General features: G+C 41.9%; 1 protein-coding gene across 1 annotated transcript in view; it reads left to right on the top strand.

Annotated features, from left to right (window-relative positions):
• The window catches only part of CLSTN2 (calsyntenin 2), a 672,586-nt gene that overhangs the window by 637,236 nt on the left and 20,294 nt on the right, over positions 1–15,056 (top strand). The window contains exon 10 of the mRNA XM_005282521.5: positions 13,450–13,616. Within this exon, the coding sequence (XP_005282578.1) occupies positions 13,450–13,616 (167 nt within the window). The remainder of the gene's footprint in view (positions 1–13,449; positions 13,617–15,056) is intronic.

Raw genomic sequence — 15,056 nt, 5'->3', positions numbered from 1 at the left:
GCTTGTTCTTATTACCATTCTTGTCCGTAATCACATACTGATTCTATACTGCTATTGGAAATTCCATTTGCAACAAGTTTTTTGTTACTATTTAGCAATATTTTATAGAAACGCAGGACACTTTTTATTCTTCACTGAGTTCCTAAGTAGGGGCTTTTATTCTCAGTAGTTCACTTCCATGTTCACTTTTCACTTTATCAGATACACAAATCTTTTGCAATGTACACTATCCAAATTTTGTTTTTATTATTGCCAAAGTGCACAGAGAAATTAACTAAACTTCCATGATATTTTTATGCCAATCTGTTTGTGTCCACATGCTTTTTCCAGGATTCTTTTAATGCAAATACATCTTTCCCATATCTTAAAGAGAATTACAAAGCAAAAACTAACCAGACAAATGGACAAAAAAAACCCCCACACACATTGTCCCTCATTCTGCTTTATGATGTATTGATGGTGGTCAGATAGTTTGGCAATGAGGACATTATAAGAACATATACAGAGTAGAACATATAAAGATTCCCTTTATACTTTTATTTCCACCTGTCCAAAATATTGTCAGAATTATCTGCAAATAAATAACTTCTTTGCAGCCATTTTTGTTGTTTTGCAATTGAAAAGGGGACACTTCTGACGTTCTTATTGGTGATGAGTAGAGCCCTACTAAATTTACGGTTATGAAAAATGCATCATGGACCATGAAATCTGGTCTCACATCATAAAATCTGGGGTTGGGTTTTTTTGGTGTGCTTTTACCCTATTCTATACAGATTTCATGGGGGCCCTGACCCAAAAGGAAGTTGCAGGGGAATCACAAGGTTATTTTAGGGGGGGATCAAAGTATTGCCACTCTTAGTTCTGCACTGATTTCAGAGCTGGGCAGAAGCAGCAGCGCAGAAGTAAGGGTGGCAATAACATACCATGTTATCCTTACTTCTGCACTGCTACTGGTGGTGGCTCTGCCTTCAGAGCTGGGCTCCCAGCCAGCAGCTGCTCTGTCCAGCTGCTCAGCTCTGAAGGCCACGCCACTATCAGCAGCAGTACCGCAAGGCCCCCCTCCAAAAAAAATCCTTTTGGGATCAGGACCCCTACAATTACAACACCACAAAATTTCAGATTTAAATAGCTGAAATCATGAAATAGATGATTTAAAAAATCCTATGTTTGTGAAATTGACCAAAATGGGCTGTGAATTTGGTAGGGCCCTAGTGATGAGTAATACCTTCCTTCCTTCCTTCCTTCCTTAGGTAGGATCATTGATTTCAGTGAGAATATGCATGAAGTAATTTACTACTCGGTATAAGGGTAACTAAATTGGACCCTAATGATAAATTGTGAATATGGAAGTGAATGTTTCGATAATAGTATACCTGTTCCTTAAATGATACATTTGTGTACTTGTAATAACTTTCCCTGTGAACATTTAGGGAAGGGGATTTAACTCAATTGCAACTCTTCAAAAGGCTGTTCCTGGATGAAGCTGTGGTTTGAATTTTTGTCAAAGCTGTGACTTTGATGTAAGTGGTGGTGTTATTTTAAGTCTAAAGGGCTGTTATGCCTTTAATGTTAAAGGAAATCCATTTCACTTTTCTCACTGAGGGCAAGATTGACATTTCACAGACATTTATGTGCACAAGGGAGACCTCAGTGGGGATCACTGCTTCATCCAGGAAGGAGATGTGGCTGTGGCTCAGCTCCCAACACACCACCAGCCACTCTGTAGGTGTGTAGCAGTAGGCATGCTTCCCCTGCATAACGGAGAGCACCCCTTCAGCAGTGTAGCTCCACATTGCAGGGCTGGCACCATAAAGCCATGCTAGAGCCCACAGGGAATTACACCATGGAATTTTCGGGGCACAGTCCTGGTTTTGTAATTTAGCCATATTTAAATCAGACTGGATTAAAAATATCTTTCAACTAACAGATACAAAAAAGACATTTTAAATAATCTAAAATACTGTGCACCTGAAAAATTGTTTGACTAATTATTAGGATAAAATATGCAAGCCAAACTTAACTGAATGCAAGTAAAAAATGATGCCTTCTCAAACTCAAAATAAATCCTAGAAGCAATGGAGAGTGCAGTGTCTGGAGGCAGATTCATTTTAAAAAATCAGTTAGTGATATTAATATGGCTTTATTTCCTAGGACTGGGGGTGTAATTTCTTGTGTGGTGCAGGTTCTTGAGGACCTGAAGTGTTTGGGGTTTTCTAAATTGGAAATTTAGTCTTACTTCTATTGATGTGTTACTTTATAAGCAAAGAATGTGGGTTTTATGGCTGATGAGCCATCCCACCAATCATTTACTGCTCATGAGCTTGCCATGTCAGTGCCAGTCTCCTCTCCTATAATAATTAATAAATGCTTTGTACTTATATAGCCTCATCAACCAAGGCTCTCCAAGCACTTTACAAACACCAGTGAATTAAGCTTCATGACATCCTTCCATGACAGAGAATTATAATTTGCCCCACTTTATAGATGGGAGAGTTGAGGCACAGAGAGAAAAGGTGATTTGCCCAAGGTCACAAAGGAAACCATCATAACAGGGAATAGAACCAGATTGCCTGACTCCCAGTCCTGGTCTTTAACAGCAAGATCATTCTTCTTCCCCCTTTTAGGTTCTGCAATTGCTGTTTCTTGCTCCTAAGCAGTCCAAATAAATGAGGTTAGATTGTCCTGTAGTTACATTTTCTATCATTCTGCCCTGGTAAGAAGTTTCTTCTGAATGAGCCCACTATATTGTGATTCAGTTTATCTGAAGATGTTGCAAATGAACTCTTCTCCAGGGTGAGAAATTACTTCCATTAAACAAAGGTTTATAGGTTCTCACTTTGATCCCCTCTTTACTAGCAATCATTCTATGGCAAAGCCAGTGAGAAAAGTGAGCAAGTTAAAAACTTGGTAATCTAATCAGCCATTGTATCACAGACTGTGAACTTCAGCCAGGTTTCTTTGAAAAGATAAGGTCCCAATTTTCATACTCTTCTCAGGAATTGATTGTTTCTTTATGTATCATTCCCCACCTCTTGTCAGTAAAGTGGTGACACAAGTTAATTACTGTCACAAGGTTATACTGTAGTTGATCATAGCTGAAAGACATTCTTTTCAATACTGCAACCTATTCTTGTTGTGGTATCTTGGAATCCATGGTGAGAGATGAGGTAATTAACTCGGGTTGACTGCACTGTACATTTTAAGAAGGGCAAATTCTTTAGGACAAGCCTGTCACCAAGCAAACTATGTAAGCATAAATACAATAGAAAGCCCCGACTGAAGTAATTCTGGTTCTTTTGTTTTGTGTTCTTATTTCTTCCCTTTCCCACAGTTCAGATGAATACCTGAATTGTCATAGAATCCTTTTGTGGAATAATCTCACCTTCCAAGAAATCCAATTGACATAACAATCACCAAAATGTGTATATATAGTATGAGAACTGATTTCTAATTACACAGGTCAGTGAAAGTATGTTAGGAGCAGTGCAATAGAAGGCAGACTAAGAACACTGAGAGACGGGTGCAGAAACTACCTGCATCTCTCAGGATTTCCTAAGGGTCTAGGGAGACCCCAATGGGTGGGCAAACTATGGCTGGTGGGGCCATCCTGCCCGGCCCCTGAGCTCCTGGCCAGCCCCGGCCCCTCCCCAGCTGTCCCTCCTCCCCCGCAGCCTCAGCTTACCGTGCCGGCAGCGTGGATCAGGGGCAGATTTAACAGTGAACACAGGGTGCCCTGGCACGGGGCCCCCCCCAAGAGCAGGGGGCCCTAAGGCAGGGCCCTCGGGCAGCTCAGCACCGGCGCACCCCCCGTGGGGGGAGGGGCTGCACTGTGGGGGCAGGGGAGCAGGCGGGCGGTGCAGATGGCGGGAGCGCGGGGAACACAGACTGAGGACTCAGGAGGAGCACCAGGTGGCCGCGCAGCCGGCCAGAGAGAAGTGGTGCTTTGAAGGGGAAACCGCCGCTTCTCTCCAGCTGCAGCTGCTCCAGCTCCTCCTGAGTCCTCCGCCCATGTTCACAGGGCCACATTCTGAAAGGGACTGGGGGGTGGATAAAGGGTGGGGTCCCAGGGAGGTGGTTAGGGGCAGGGGGTCCTGGGAGGGGGCGGTCAGGGGACAGGGAATGAGGGGGGGTGGATGGGTTGGGAGTTCTGAGGGGGGCAGTCAGGGGGCGGGAAGTGGGAGGGGGCGGGGGGCAGGTAGTTTGGGAAGGCACAGCATTCTCTACCAGGCCCTCCATACCGTTTCGCAACCCCAATGTGGCCTTCGGGCCAAAAAGTTTGCCCACCTCTGGTGTAGAGTCAGCTTCTATCCCCATCCCTGCAGCCCCGGCATAAGGCATGTGTTGGAGAATGGTGCATTCCCTCTATTTCCATCTTGATGGATGACGACTTGAGGATCATTGCCAGCTGATATATGTTAGAACAGATATTAGGTTGCTCCAAACTGGGGCTGGGGTGGAGCTGGAAAAGAATCAGAGTCATAAACCCTTCTTTTTTCCTTTTGTGTCAAGTAGATTTCAGATGCAGCAGAGTCTGGCTCTGCATATATGTACACAGGTGCATTTGCTACTATAGCAGGGGAGTCTCTAAACTCTCCTTTTGTGTTGCTCAACTTTCATCACATTAGGACCAGACAAGATGCAGAAAAATGCAGCCTCTCTTCCCAAATCTTTGTTAGCATTATATACACAGCAAAAATAGAATAGAGGGTTGGAATTTGTATAGCTCATGGCAGGTAGCCCTTAGGTGTTCTGTGGACCTAGGGCTAATTCGGATATTGCTTTCAGACTTCAAGTCATGAAGGCCCCAACATCACACCAAGGACAGGTTGAAATGGTAGCATAATGTTCATTAAATTAGCTCTTTTGTTGAGTGGTATGGCATACAATGGTTTGTGCTGACAGAGATCTGGGATGATAAATTAAATTGCTAGGGAATCAGATTGGGACCCTTCTTGGGATACACTGTAGGTTCTGCCTCTTCCTGTTTAGTAGAAGCCTCTAAGGGCTGGTCTACACTTCGGGGCGGGGGGAGATCGATCTAAGATACGCAACTTCAGCTACGTGATAGCGTAGCTGAAGTCGAAGTATCTTAGATCAATTTACCTTGGGTCCTCACACTGCGGGATCGACGGCCGCGGCTCCCCCATCGACTCCGCTACCGCTGCTCGCTCCGGTGGAGTTCCGGAGTCGATGGGGAGCGCGTTCGGGGATCGATATATCGCATCTTAACGAGACGCAATATATCAATCCCCGATAAATTGATCGCTACCCGCCGATACGGCGGGTAGTGTGGACGTACCCTATTAGTTCCCTAAATCCCTTCACAAATACACCCATTGTTGACACAATAGTCAACAGCTAGTTCTCTCACTATGGAATTAAACATCAAACTCCAATCCACAATCAGAAAGCTTTGCAGCACGCCCCAGATTTGCTAGAATCATCCCAGTCAGGGCCACAAATAGCCGCTTCTTATTTCTTTTCTCTTCATGGACAGGATTGGATGCTCCTCTCAGCTGATACTGTTCCATTTCCCCCATCAGGTGTTACAGCATCCCAAACAATCAGCTAGCTGCTGAAGTTGTCTTATTTGTTCTTTATTAACTTCCTTTTTGTTTAAAAGCCCCCTAAAAAGTATTACAAAGTTTGCCTGGGCTCCACTGGTGCATCAATTCTTTGACTCACCATTATTTTTTTTTAATGAGGCAAGTTGTTTTGTCTTGTCTTTTGACCCATAAATAAGTTTCAATTCAAGTTCCTTTTTTATTTACATTTGATGTTTGACTGTAGCTTTCCCCGTGCCCCCATGAACCTGGAAGATGCCTGACGCTGACAGCATGACCAGTAGTTATAATACCTCAAAAGAATCACAACTCAGTTGGATGTTGTCTTGAGCCATCAGCTCAGGCAAAAACCTATCATTGTCTGGCCTTCCTTGATACTTTCAGTATGTCTGTTGCTGAGCTACCATGGCAGCCCCAAAGAGAAGGTCCTTGAGATTAGCTGAATCAAATATTTCGGTTGAGGGCTGAGCCTAGGCAATGGAAGCTGGCACTTTAGTGCAAATTTGGCTTTTTATAGAAAAAGTGGCACTTTGACAGTCTTGAAGCAACTGCCCGGACACATCAGTGCTCTTACCTTCACAGTGTGTCACTTGATTCTAATTCACAAGGGAAAGTGTTGCCAGCACAGAGTGCCCGAGGCAAAGCAACAGCGGGTTCGTTGCCCGGTGTGCTTCACGCCAATAAACACACCAGGGGGAGAAGCAAACAAAGTTTATTTGGGATCCCAAAGCGGTGCTAGGAGACAGGCACGTCTCAGATCAAGCACACTAACAGGAACAGTTTTTCTTCTTTTATACATTTTGCAGTTAAACCTCACCCCCCCCCCTTTCCCCTCTAGCCCTCCCTTTCTCCCCACCCATTCCTTCCTCTACCCCTCCCGTCCCTGGTAATAGTTACTAAGCAAATAATGATTACATTTAAGCAGTTAAGTCATTCTTGGCAGCTATAAGCCTAGCTTGTTAGTAACTTCTTTAAACCGTTATCTTGTCCTTTTTCCCTTCAGCCAGAAACATGCAGGCCTCATTATTACCGCTTGATCAGGAGGTTGCACACAGATAACTGGTTGCTTACATATTCCAATTGCACCTGGCTTTTGTGGTTGATTAGAGTTTAAACATGGAAGGATAGAGTTTGGTTCACTTAGGCCTAGTGCAGGAAGGCTTCATTGACACTTAGTGGCCTTCCACCCTCCCGAGTTACCTAGGGTGAGGCCTAGTGATGTCAACAAAAGCAATTAAACCTTCCTTGAAATATGTGTAGAGACCTACCTGTATTGATGATGAGCCACATTTTAACCGCTCATACGTCTTGATGTCTGCACTTGAGACTTCAAGGACCTTCAGTTCTCCCCAGACCCTCTGATTCCATTTTCGGTAAAACCTACTGGTGGGTCCACATTACCAAAATGCTTGTTATATGAAGGTCCTCCACCACATTGTGTTGTATTGTGTTGTTGAAACATCAGACATCATTTGTGTCAGTGGTTTTGGCCTTATTCCAGACACACACCAGTAATGCATCAACTGTTTTGATAGCATAGATTCTTGCAGTGCACTGATCTAGCTTGAGGCAGTAAAGGCATGGATGATTGTGGCAAGATCTGGACCACAGCAGAGAAAGTAAGATCTTTTTGCACATCCCAATATAGAAAAAGTGCTTCTGATTATCTGGGAATCCAGGAGTTGGGAGGTGTCTGGCATAATTGAGATTGCCACCCACTCTGACAGTGAGCAAGCTGACATGCTCAATACAGGGAGCAATAATAGACTTTGCCAGTTTCTCCAGATGTCTCCCATAGCCAATTGCCCTCACCTCCATTTTATATGAGTTGAGTTCATGCCAGATAGCCTTCATCCATCTATCTGTTTTGCCAGATGTTGGGAAAGCAAGTAATTGCCTTCATCTGGGGCTGATAAAAAAGTGATGCGCAGTTGTATCATCAGCATATTAAAGATAGTGACCCCCCTGCTGCCTCACTGAACTGAACATACACATTAAAGAAGAGGGGTGACACTCTGAAACTAAAAGCACTTGGAGAGTTGCCCATCACCATTCTCTGGGGAATGAGCAGAGCCACTCTAAAGTTATTCCACTCCTCCATGGATTGCAGATATATCAACAGCACTCCATGGCTGACAGCATGGAAGCTAATTGCAAGAGTTCCCTTTATTATTCTCTGTCATGCAACCCAACATACAGCACCCCACCTTAACTATTTCCCTAGGTGAATTAGTGCATGGGGGCATGAATCTCATTCATCATCTCCCTCTGTAGAGTTTCCAGCTGGGACACTGACTGAAACTCTATCAGAGAAGATAGTGCCCTTATTCTCTCAGTCCTTGATACTACTACAGACTCTCAGAAGAGAATATCTATATCTGATTGAGTTTAACTGTGAAGTGGCTGGGAGAACCTGACTATGAGGAACCTCTGACACTGAAATTGGTTGAGGTAATCTAGATCAATTAGATAGCCTCACTCCAGGACAGCTCTGAAGGATGGGCATTTGCACATGCTATGCCAGAGAAGAAGGTCTTCGTTTCTGCCACACAATGGCATATGAGTTTAAAAATTCCTTATATTGAAGGTGATCTGGTTCATCACCAGACCTCTATCACCGGAGATTTCCAACATAATGCATTTGGGTACCATACATACATCCAAATGCAAAAGATTATTGCTTGGACTCAGCACTTTAAGAGAAATTCAAGTTTTGGTTAAAAGGGTCACAGACAGAGAACTTTCTTGGAAGCAACTCACCCTCCCAAGCCTTAAATTTTATTTTGACAGGATGTTTCTTAGCATGTGTTTATTTTAGGTATTATGGGTCAAATTCAGTCATCAGGTAACTGGATACAACTCTGTTGAAGTAAATAGGTCTGATTCTGATCTAAGTTGTAGCAGTATAATCAAGAGCAAAAGCACCAAAGTTAAATGGAGTTACACAAGGATAAAACTAGATCACAATGAGCCCCAAAGGAGTTAGAGGTGTCTTTAGAAGAAGAATATCCTGCTCCCAAATAAAAATGCTTGTTCTTATTACCATTACTGTCCATAATCACATACTGATTCTGTACTGCTATTGGAAATTCCATTTGCAACAAGTTTTTTATGTGTTACCAGTTAGCAATATTTTATAGAAACGCGGGACACTTTTTATTCTTCACAGAGTGGGGAACTCTTATTTTGTACCTTTGGAAAACAGAAAACTACAAAGTTATAACAGATCAGCACTCACCCATCCCATCAATTTTGCCTCAGAATTGGGGAAAGCTTTGGTTTTTGGTTCTTGTTTTACTGTATATTTTGTTCATTTTGCATGGCAGTGGCAGTTACTGGCTGTTGAAGTGCACAATAAGTTGATATAGGCTCATTGGTCTGAGAAGATGTCTGAGTTGTTGAAACATCAAGCTATAAATATTACAAAATGTCCATGTGCTATGAGACCCATGATGGTGGTCAGTTAAAATTACTGGTATTTACCATGAGAGGACAAGAATGACAGGTACATCATTTTCTCTTCATCTCTGCTAAATAGTGCTTAATATATGGAAGGCTTATTCGTTGGTCTATTTCAACAAACTATGAGATGCATTCTCCTGTCTAAGCATGTGTGTACAATCATTCCTGTTTATTCTAGTGGAAGTTACCCCACCCTATGAAGAAAACAGCATGCCTCTGTAAATGAAAGCAAACAGGAAGGACACAATTCTCCACCTTTGCAGTAATGTGAAGCTTAAATGAACAATCTTATCTGACTTAGGGGCTTGTGGACATAATTTGCTGATCTATACTGTGATGAGACAAGGAGGGTGAGAACTTTTATTGGCCCAACTTCTGGTGGTGAGCGACAAGCTTTTGAGCTTACACAGAGCTCTTCTTCACTCAGAGATGGTGGTGTCAGTTATGTCAGAAGGCATAGCCTGAACTTTTGTTTCCTGATGTTTCTAGCTCATTTTTAAGTCTCATTATCCGTAACTCTAAAAGTTCCTGGTTTTCTGTTCTAGTACCCGATATCATCATCATCATCATCATCATAGTTTACAGTGAATCGGCTTGTTCTAGTCCAGAAATGATCTATCTGAAATAGCTATATATTTGTATAGACACCAAAATCATTGTGTGTAAGCACCAAAGTAGTATCTGAGCATATTGTTTCAGATATTTTTGGTGCCTCTGGCATTTCTGCATCCACCAAGCATTCTAATAGGCCATTTCTAAGAAATGGTCATGGCTTCTTACATGAAAACCAACTTCTTGGTTTATGCCTTTATAAATGGGGGGAAGGGGGAGTTGTGCAGACTCTCAACCTATCTTGAAACTCCCCAGCAATCAGGGCAGAGATCAGCCATTGATACATCCCACAGGGAAAACATGAGCTTCCTTTCACAGGTGGCCAGTTCATAGTGGGGAGGCATGACCCCCTCTTTTGCTGGGCCTTCCCTGTCCCCCTTTTGGGGTGATTAGCTCCATTAATAATCATAGCCCCATGCAATCAAGTGAATGCAATCACAATGCAAGCAGCTCCTGCATAGAGGAAAAGGAGAGGTTAAAGGGAGAAATGCTCCTCTCACCCTTCCTGCCCCTTCTGCACCTCTAGAAGGTAATCACTGGCCGGCTGTCAGATTCGTGCACTTGCTGACCATAGACTTGCAGTACAATAATTATTTTAATAGTTATGGGCAAATCATATAAGGTTTGTGGAAGTTCATTGATTCCCAGCATGACAGCTGATTTTTAAAACAAGAATTTTATACCTCAGAGATTATAACAGCTTCAGATGGTCATTCTACTCTTTCTTGTAAACCAGTTTAAATGGATTTTACAAATGGGTTTTTGGCACATTCTCTTTATGTGTATTCAGTATGGTCCATGGTCAATTATGTAATTTTAAATGATGCAATAAAGACTTCTTCAAATGATATATTGTAATCAATCACAATATGTAGCTTCAGTTGGATTGTAGATGTTACTATTGTATTTCCTTATATATGCTTAGGGAGTATCAGACAGAGTAAGGGAATATCAAGGAAGGACCCCAGTGAGACATTCCAGCTAATCTAATGGGAAAAGATGATAGGAAATATTATTCTGTCATGCCTTCTTCATCATCCTTCTCTGTAACCCCCCTCCCCCAACTTGGTCTTGCAAGTTCATTATTGTTTCCCTTCAGTGTCCATATTTCAGTGTTGGCCAGGACTATGAAGCTGTCTGATTGATCTCTGGGAAGCTGGCAAACCAGTAGTGACCAACTACAAAGTGAATGGTCTGAACCCAGACTCAAGGCCGGCTCCAGGGTTTTGGCCGCCCCAAGCAGCCAAAAAAAAAAAAAAAAAAAAAAGCCGCGATCGCGGTCTGCGGCGGCAATTCGGCGGGAGGTCCTTTGCTCCCAGCGGGAGTGAGGGACTGTCCGCCGAATTGCCGCCGAATACCTGGACGTTCCGCCCCTCTCTGGAGCGGCCGCCCCAAGCACCTGCTTGCCAGGCTGGTGCCTGGAGCCGGCCCTGCCCAGACTAATAAGAAGCAAAGAAATCTGTGCATCACTCTATTCTCTACAATCTGGCCAAGATGCTAGAATCATCCCTCTATAACACTGACCACACAATGATCATTTTTAGTGTCGTCACCTTCAGACAACGGTGGTTCACCCTAAATAGTGGGCATGGCTTTCCTTGAAATCTCCCCAGAAACTCCATCTACTGTAGAATGAATGCCTACCTTCTGAGCCCCTGTGAGCGGAGATCATCTACACTGAAACCATTGCCCTAACTTCATGTTTGTTTCTTGATATGATTTAAGGAATTGGTTGTAATCTTTAAATCCTTGAATTGTGTACTTCTCATCCTGCATCACGTTACAACAATTCAGATCAGTTGGCAAACTCTTGCTATTGGTTTCTGAAGTTTAAAACTCCAGGATCAGTGTCGGGGTTTTAGCCAGAGGCCCTCATCTGTGAAGCTTGGTCTCTTAGGGAGTCTGCTAAAGTTTGAACATGCAAACTTCAAAGCACAATCTGAGGCGCTTATTTTTTTTTTGAGCTCTTATCTGATTTTGGGGGGAAGGGTGTGGAGGGTATTTTGTTTGCTTTTATATTCTGTTTGAGGATATTCCTGACAAAAGGAAAATGAATGTTAATGCAATTCAATGTTTTCTTATGTACTATAATTTATATATTTAAAATATTTACTGTAAATAAATACTCAGCTGCTAAAATAATAGTAGGTGTTCTTTAAAATGATGTCGGTATTGCTAGGTTTTTTGGGGGGGAAATTGAATGTATTTTTGGTACACTAACCATTTTCCAAATGTTGTTATGAATTTGGTAAATACTGAAAGGCCTAAGTGCAGTAGAAACTAATCCTGAACTAGAGATGATGAAAAAAATGAAGGTTTTCTTGTACTTTGCAAAAATCCATCCGGAGAAACTTTTCTACATGATGGACAGCTTGGAGAAGAAAGACTGATTTTTTTTTTTTCTCACCGTGGGGAGTTTTCTTTGAGATAAATAGTGATGCTATATGTGATGCCATCAGAGAAGACAAAGGGTGATGCCTTTTGGCTGAGGAAAGCATCTAAGAGTACATGGTGAGATGTCTGCTTCCATGACTGGGCAATGAAACAATCCCAAACCTATGTCTACAAAACCTTCTCCCCACCCCATTACTCCAATGTGTATTTTCATATATATAAAAAACTAGTTATTTCATATATCTATATATATGAAATAACTAGTTTTTTTGTAGTGAGTACAATGTTGAGAGAGAGTGGGGAGGAGGGTTCTCAGGCTTTAGTCATCAATGTCTATAAGTGTACCCAGAAGATAATAAGGAGATCTATACGAAGTGTGGGGAGTAGCTCAGTAACTCCAATTGCTTGCAAGTGGTGGCTGTTAACATTTATTGTTGACTACTAAAAATGATGCTATACTTGAATACCTCTCAGATGCTGCATTTGAGTGAAGTGGCCTGTTTGCCTAATGAGCTGGCTATAGTATGTCAATACATCTATGACTTTCTATTCACTTCTGGTGGCAATTCATGATGTTTGAATTCCTGTAGGATTTGAATTTGGAGAGAATGTCTCTTTGTCCTCTGTTCATTTCCTCACGTTCATGGCAGTTGGTTAGCCAACTCAACCAAATCTAGTGATAGCATGTTTGGAGGCTAGAGGCGGGATGTACACAGAGGAAGGACCTCAACTCTGGAATTCACTTGTCATGTTAGTTCTCAAGAGGCCAAGTCTTGTTGATTTCCAGGATACAGTGCTAGCCCTACCTTTTCTTTAGGATTTGCCTGAGGGGATGAGGTCAGGCAATGCTTATGTTAATTTATAGCTAAGCAAAATTTCTGGATGGAGTCTACTTTTAACTAACATTATATAAAGTTGCATTGTTTGTTTGGTTTTTTTAAAGAAATGCACATGCTGCCAGAGAATGTTGTGATGGATAAGTGTTTAGAAAAAGGACAAATAAATATATGTACTAATACATTGAAACCCATGTTTAGTCTATGCAAGCATAAAATGGTTTTTTATTCCCATATTCTGAAATAACAATACATTCCTTGGCAGGTATTTTGTGTGCTATGTTTCAACAACAAGTACATTTTTGAAACCACTGAAAATAGCAGTTTACAATAATTGAAATACTGACAAAACCTTAAATATAGTGGTGTTCCTGGATGCCATCATAAAAATGCATAAAGCATATTCTAGTTGGGATTCCATTCACTTGATCATAGTAACTGGGATTGCAGAAGTTTAACAGCATTTGAGTAAATTGGATATCAAACCTATATTTGTATGTTACAATATTGCAAGATGAGTTATTAGAATATCTGTATTTGGGTATTATCAACAGAATAATTTTGCATTCTGTTTCTTCTAGGAGGGGAAGTCGCTAAGCCCAGATTTGCTCAGTATTTCCATGGCAGCCTTGCCAGCCTCACTATCCGGCCAGGGAAAATTGAGAGTCAGAAAGTGATTTCCTGTTTGCAGGCCTGCAAGGAAGGTCTGGATATTAATTCTCTTGAGAGTCTTGGCCAAGGAATAAAGGTGAGGGATGAACTGACATCATCTTTGATAAAATTTAGAACTGATTTATGAAGTGGAGAGCCCGAGGTAGAGTACACACAGTACAAATGTACTCCTAGAAGCAATATAATTTCCTATAAAGTCATGCAAAGAAAAAGCATAACAGGAGAGGAGCCGTGATACTGCAAAGAAAAATATTTCCATTATTTCAACAAAATACACTTAGAAAGTAAGGTGCTGCAGATATTTCACAGTCCCTAAGAATTTCCAGGTCATGCTGTCAAAGCCCTGTTTTGGTACTCTTTACAAAAATAGGCATGCTTCTACAGACTGTTGTATTTTATTGAATTTTGATCTGAAATAGCTTTAAAGCAACAGAAAACATAAGTGAAATATCAATTCAACTCAGCAAACTGGGCTGTGTGTGTTAGTGCCATTAGATTCAACATATATTTCACAAGGCAAACTATATTAATAGGACATTAAGATGGGACAATTAAGCATGCAAAAGTCAGAAAATGCGAAGATTAAATTTCCATGTGCAACTTAACTGTGTTTGTACATATGAATTATCTTATGGTCTTTAATGACATAATCATGTTATTAAAGTAATACAATATAGGGCAAACTCCTGGCCCCAGTGGGGCCAGGACTTCACTCATAGTTTTCTCTACTTTCTTGGATATGCATATGTCAAGGTTCCTTCCCCACTCTGAACTTTAGGGTATAGATGTGGGTGACCTGCATGAGAACCTCTAAACTGAATTACCAGCTTAGATCTGGTTTTGCTGCCACCACTCCCAAGTGCTAACTCCCTTCCCTGGGTAGCCTTGAGAGACTCTTCCACCAATTTCGTGGTGAACACCGATCCAAACCCTTGGATCTTAACACAAGGAGAATTTAACCATTCTCCCTCCTTTCCCCCACCAGTTCCTGGTGAGTCCAGATCCAACCCCTTGGATCTTAACACAAGGAAAAATCAATCAGGTTCTTAAAAAGAAGGCTTTTAATTAAAGAAAAGGTAAAAATCATCTCTGTAAAATCAGGATGGAAAATAACTTTACAGGGTAATCAGATTCAAAAATCCCAGAGGAACCCCCTCTAGCCTTAAGTTCAAAGTACAGCAAACAGATAAACACTCTAGCAAAAGGTACATTTACAAGCTGAGAAAACAAAGATAAAACTAGCACGTCTTGCCTGGCTGTTACTTACAAGTTTGAAATATGAGAGACTTGTTCAGAAGATTTGGAGAGCATGGATTGATGTCTGGTCCCTCTTAGTCCCAAGAGTGAACAACCCCCAAAACAAAGAGCACAAACAAAAGCCTTCCCCCCACCAAGATTTGAAAGTATCTTGTCCCTTTATTGGTCCTTTGGGTCAGGTGTCAGCCAGGTTACCTGAGCTTCTTAACCCTTTACAGGTAAAAGGATTTTGGAGTCTCTGGCCAGGAGGGCTTTTATA

The sequence above is a fragment of the Chrysemys picta genome, chromosome 9, assembly GCF_011386835.1.
Source record: "Chrysemys picta bellii isolate R12L10 chromosome 9, ASM1138683v2, whole genome shotgun sequence".
In the NCBI taxonomy this organism is placed as follows: Eukaryota; Metazoa; Chordata; order Testudines; family Emydidae; genus Chrysemys; species Chrysemys picta.
The sequence above is the reverse complement of the archived record's forward strand: the minus strand, read 5'-3'. Positions and strand labels throughout refer to the sequence as shown.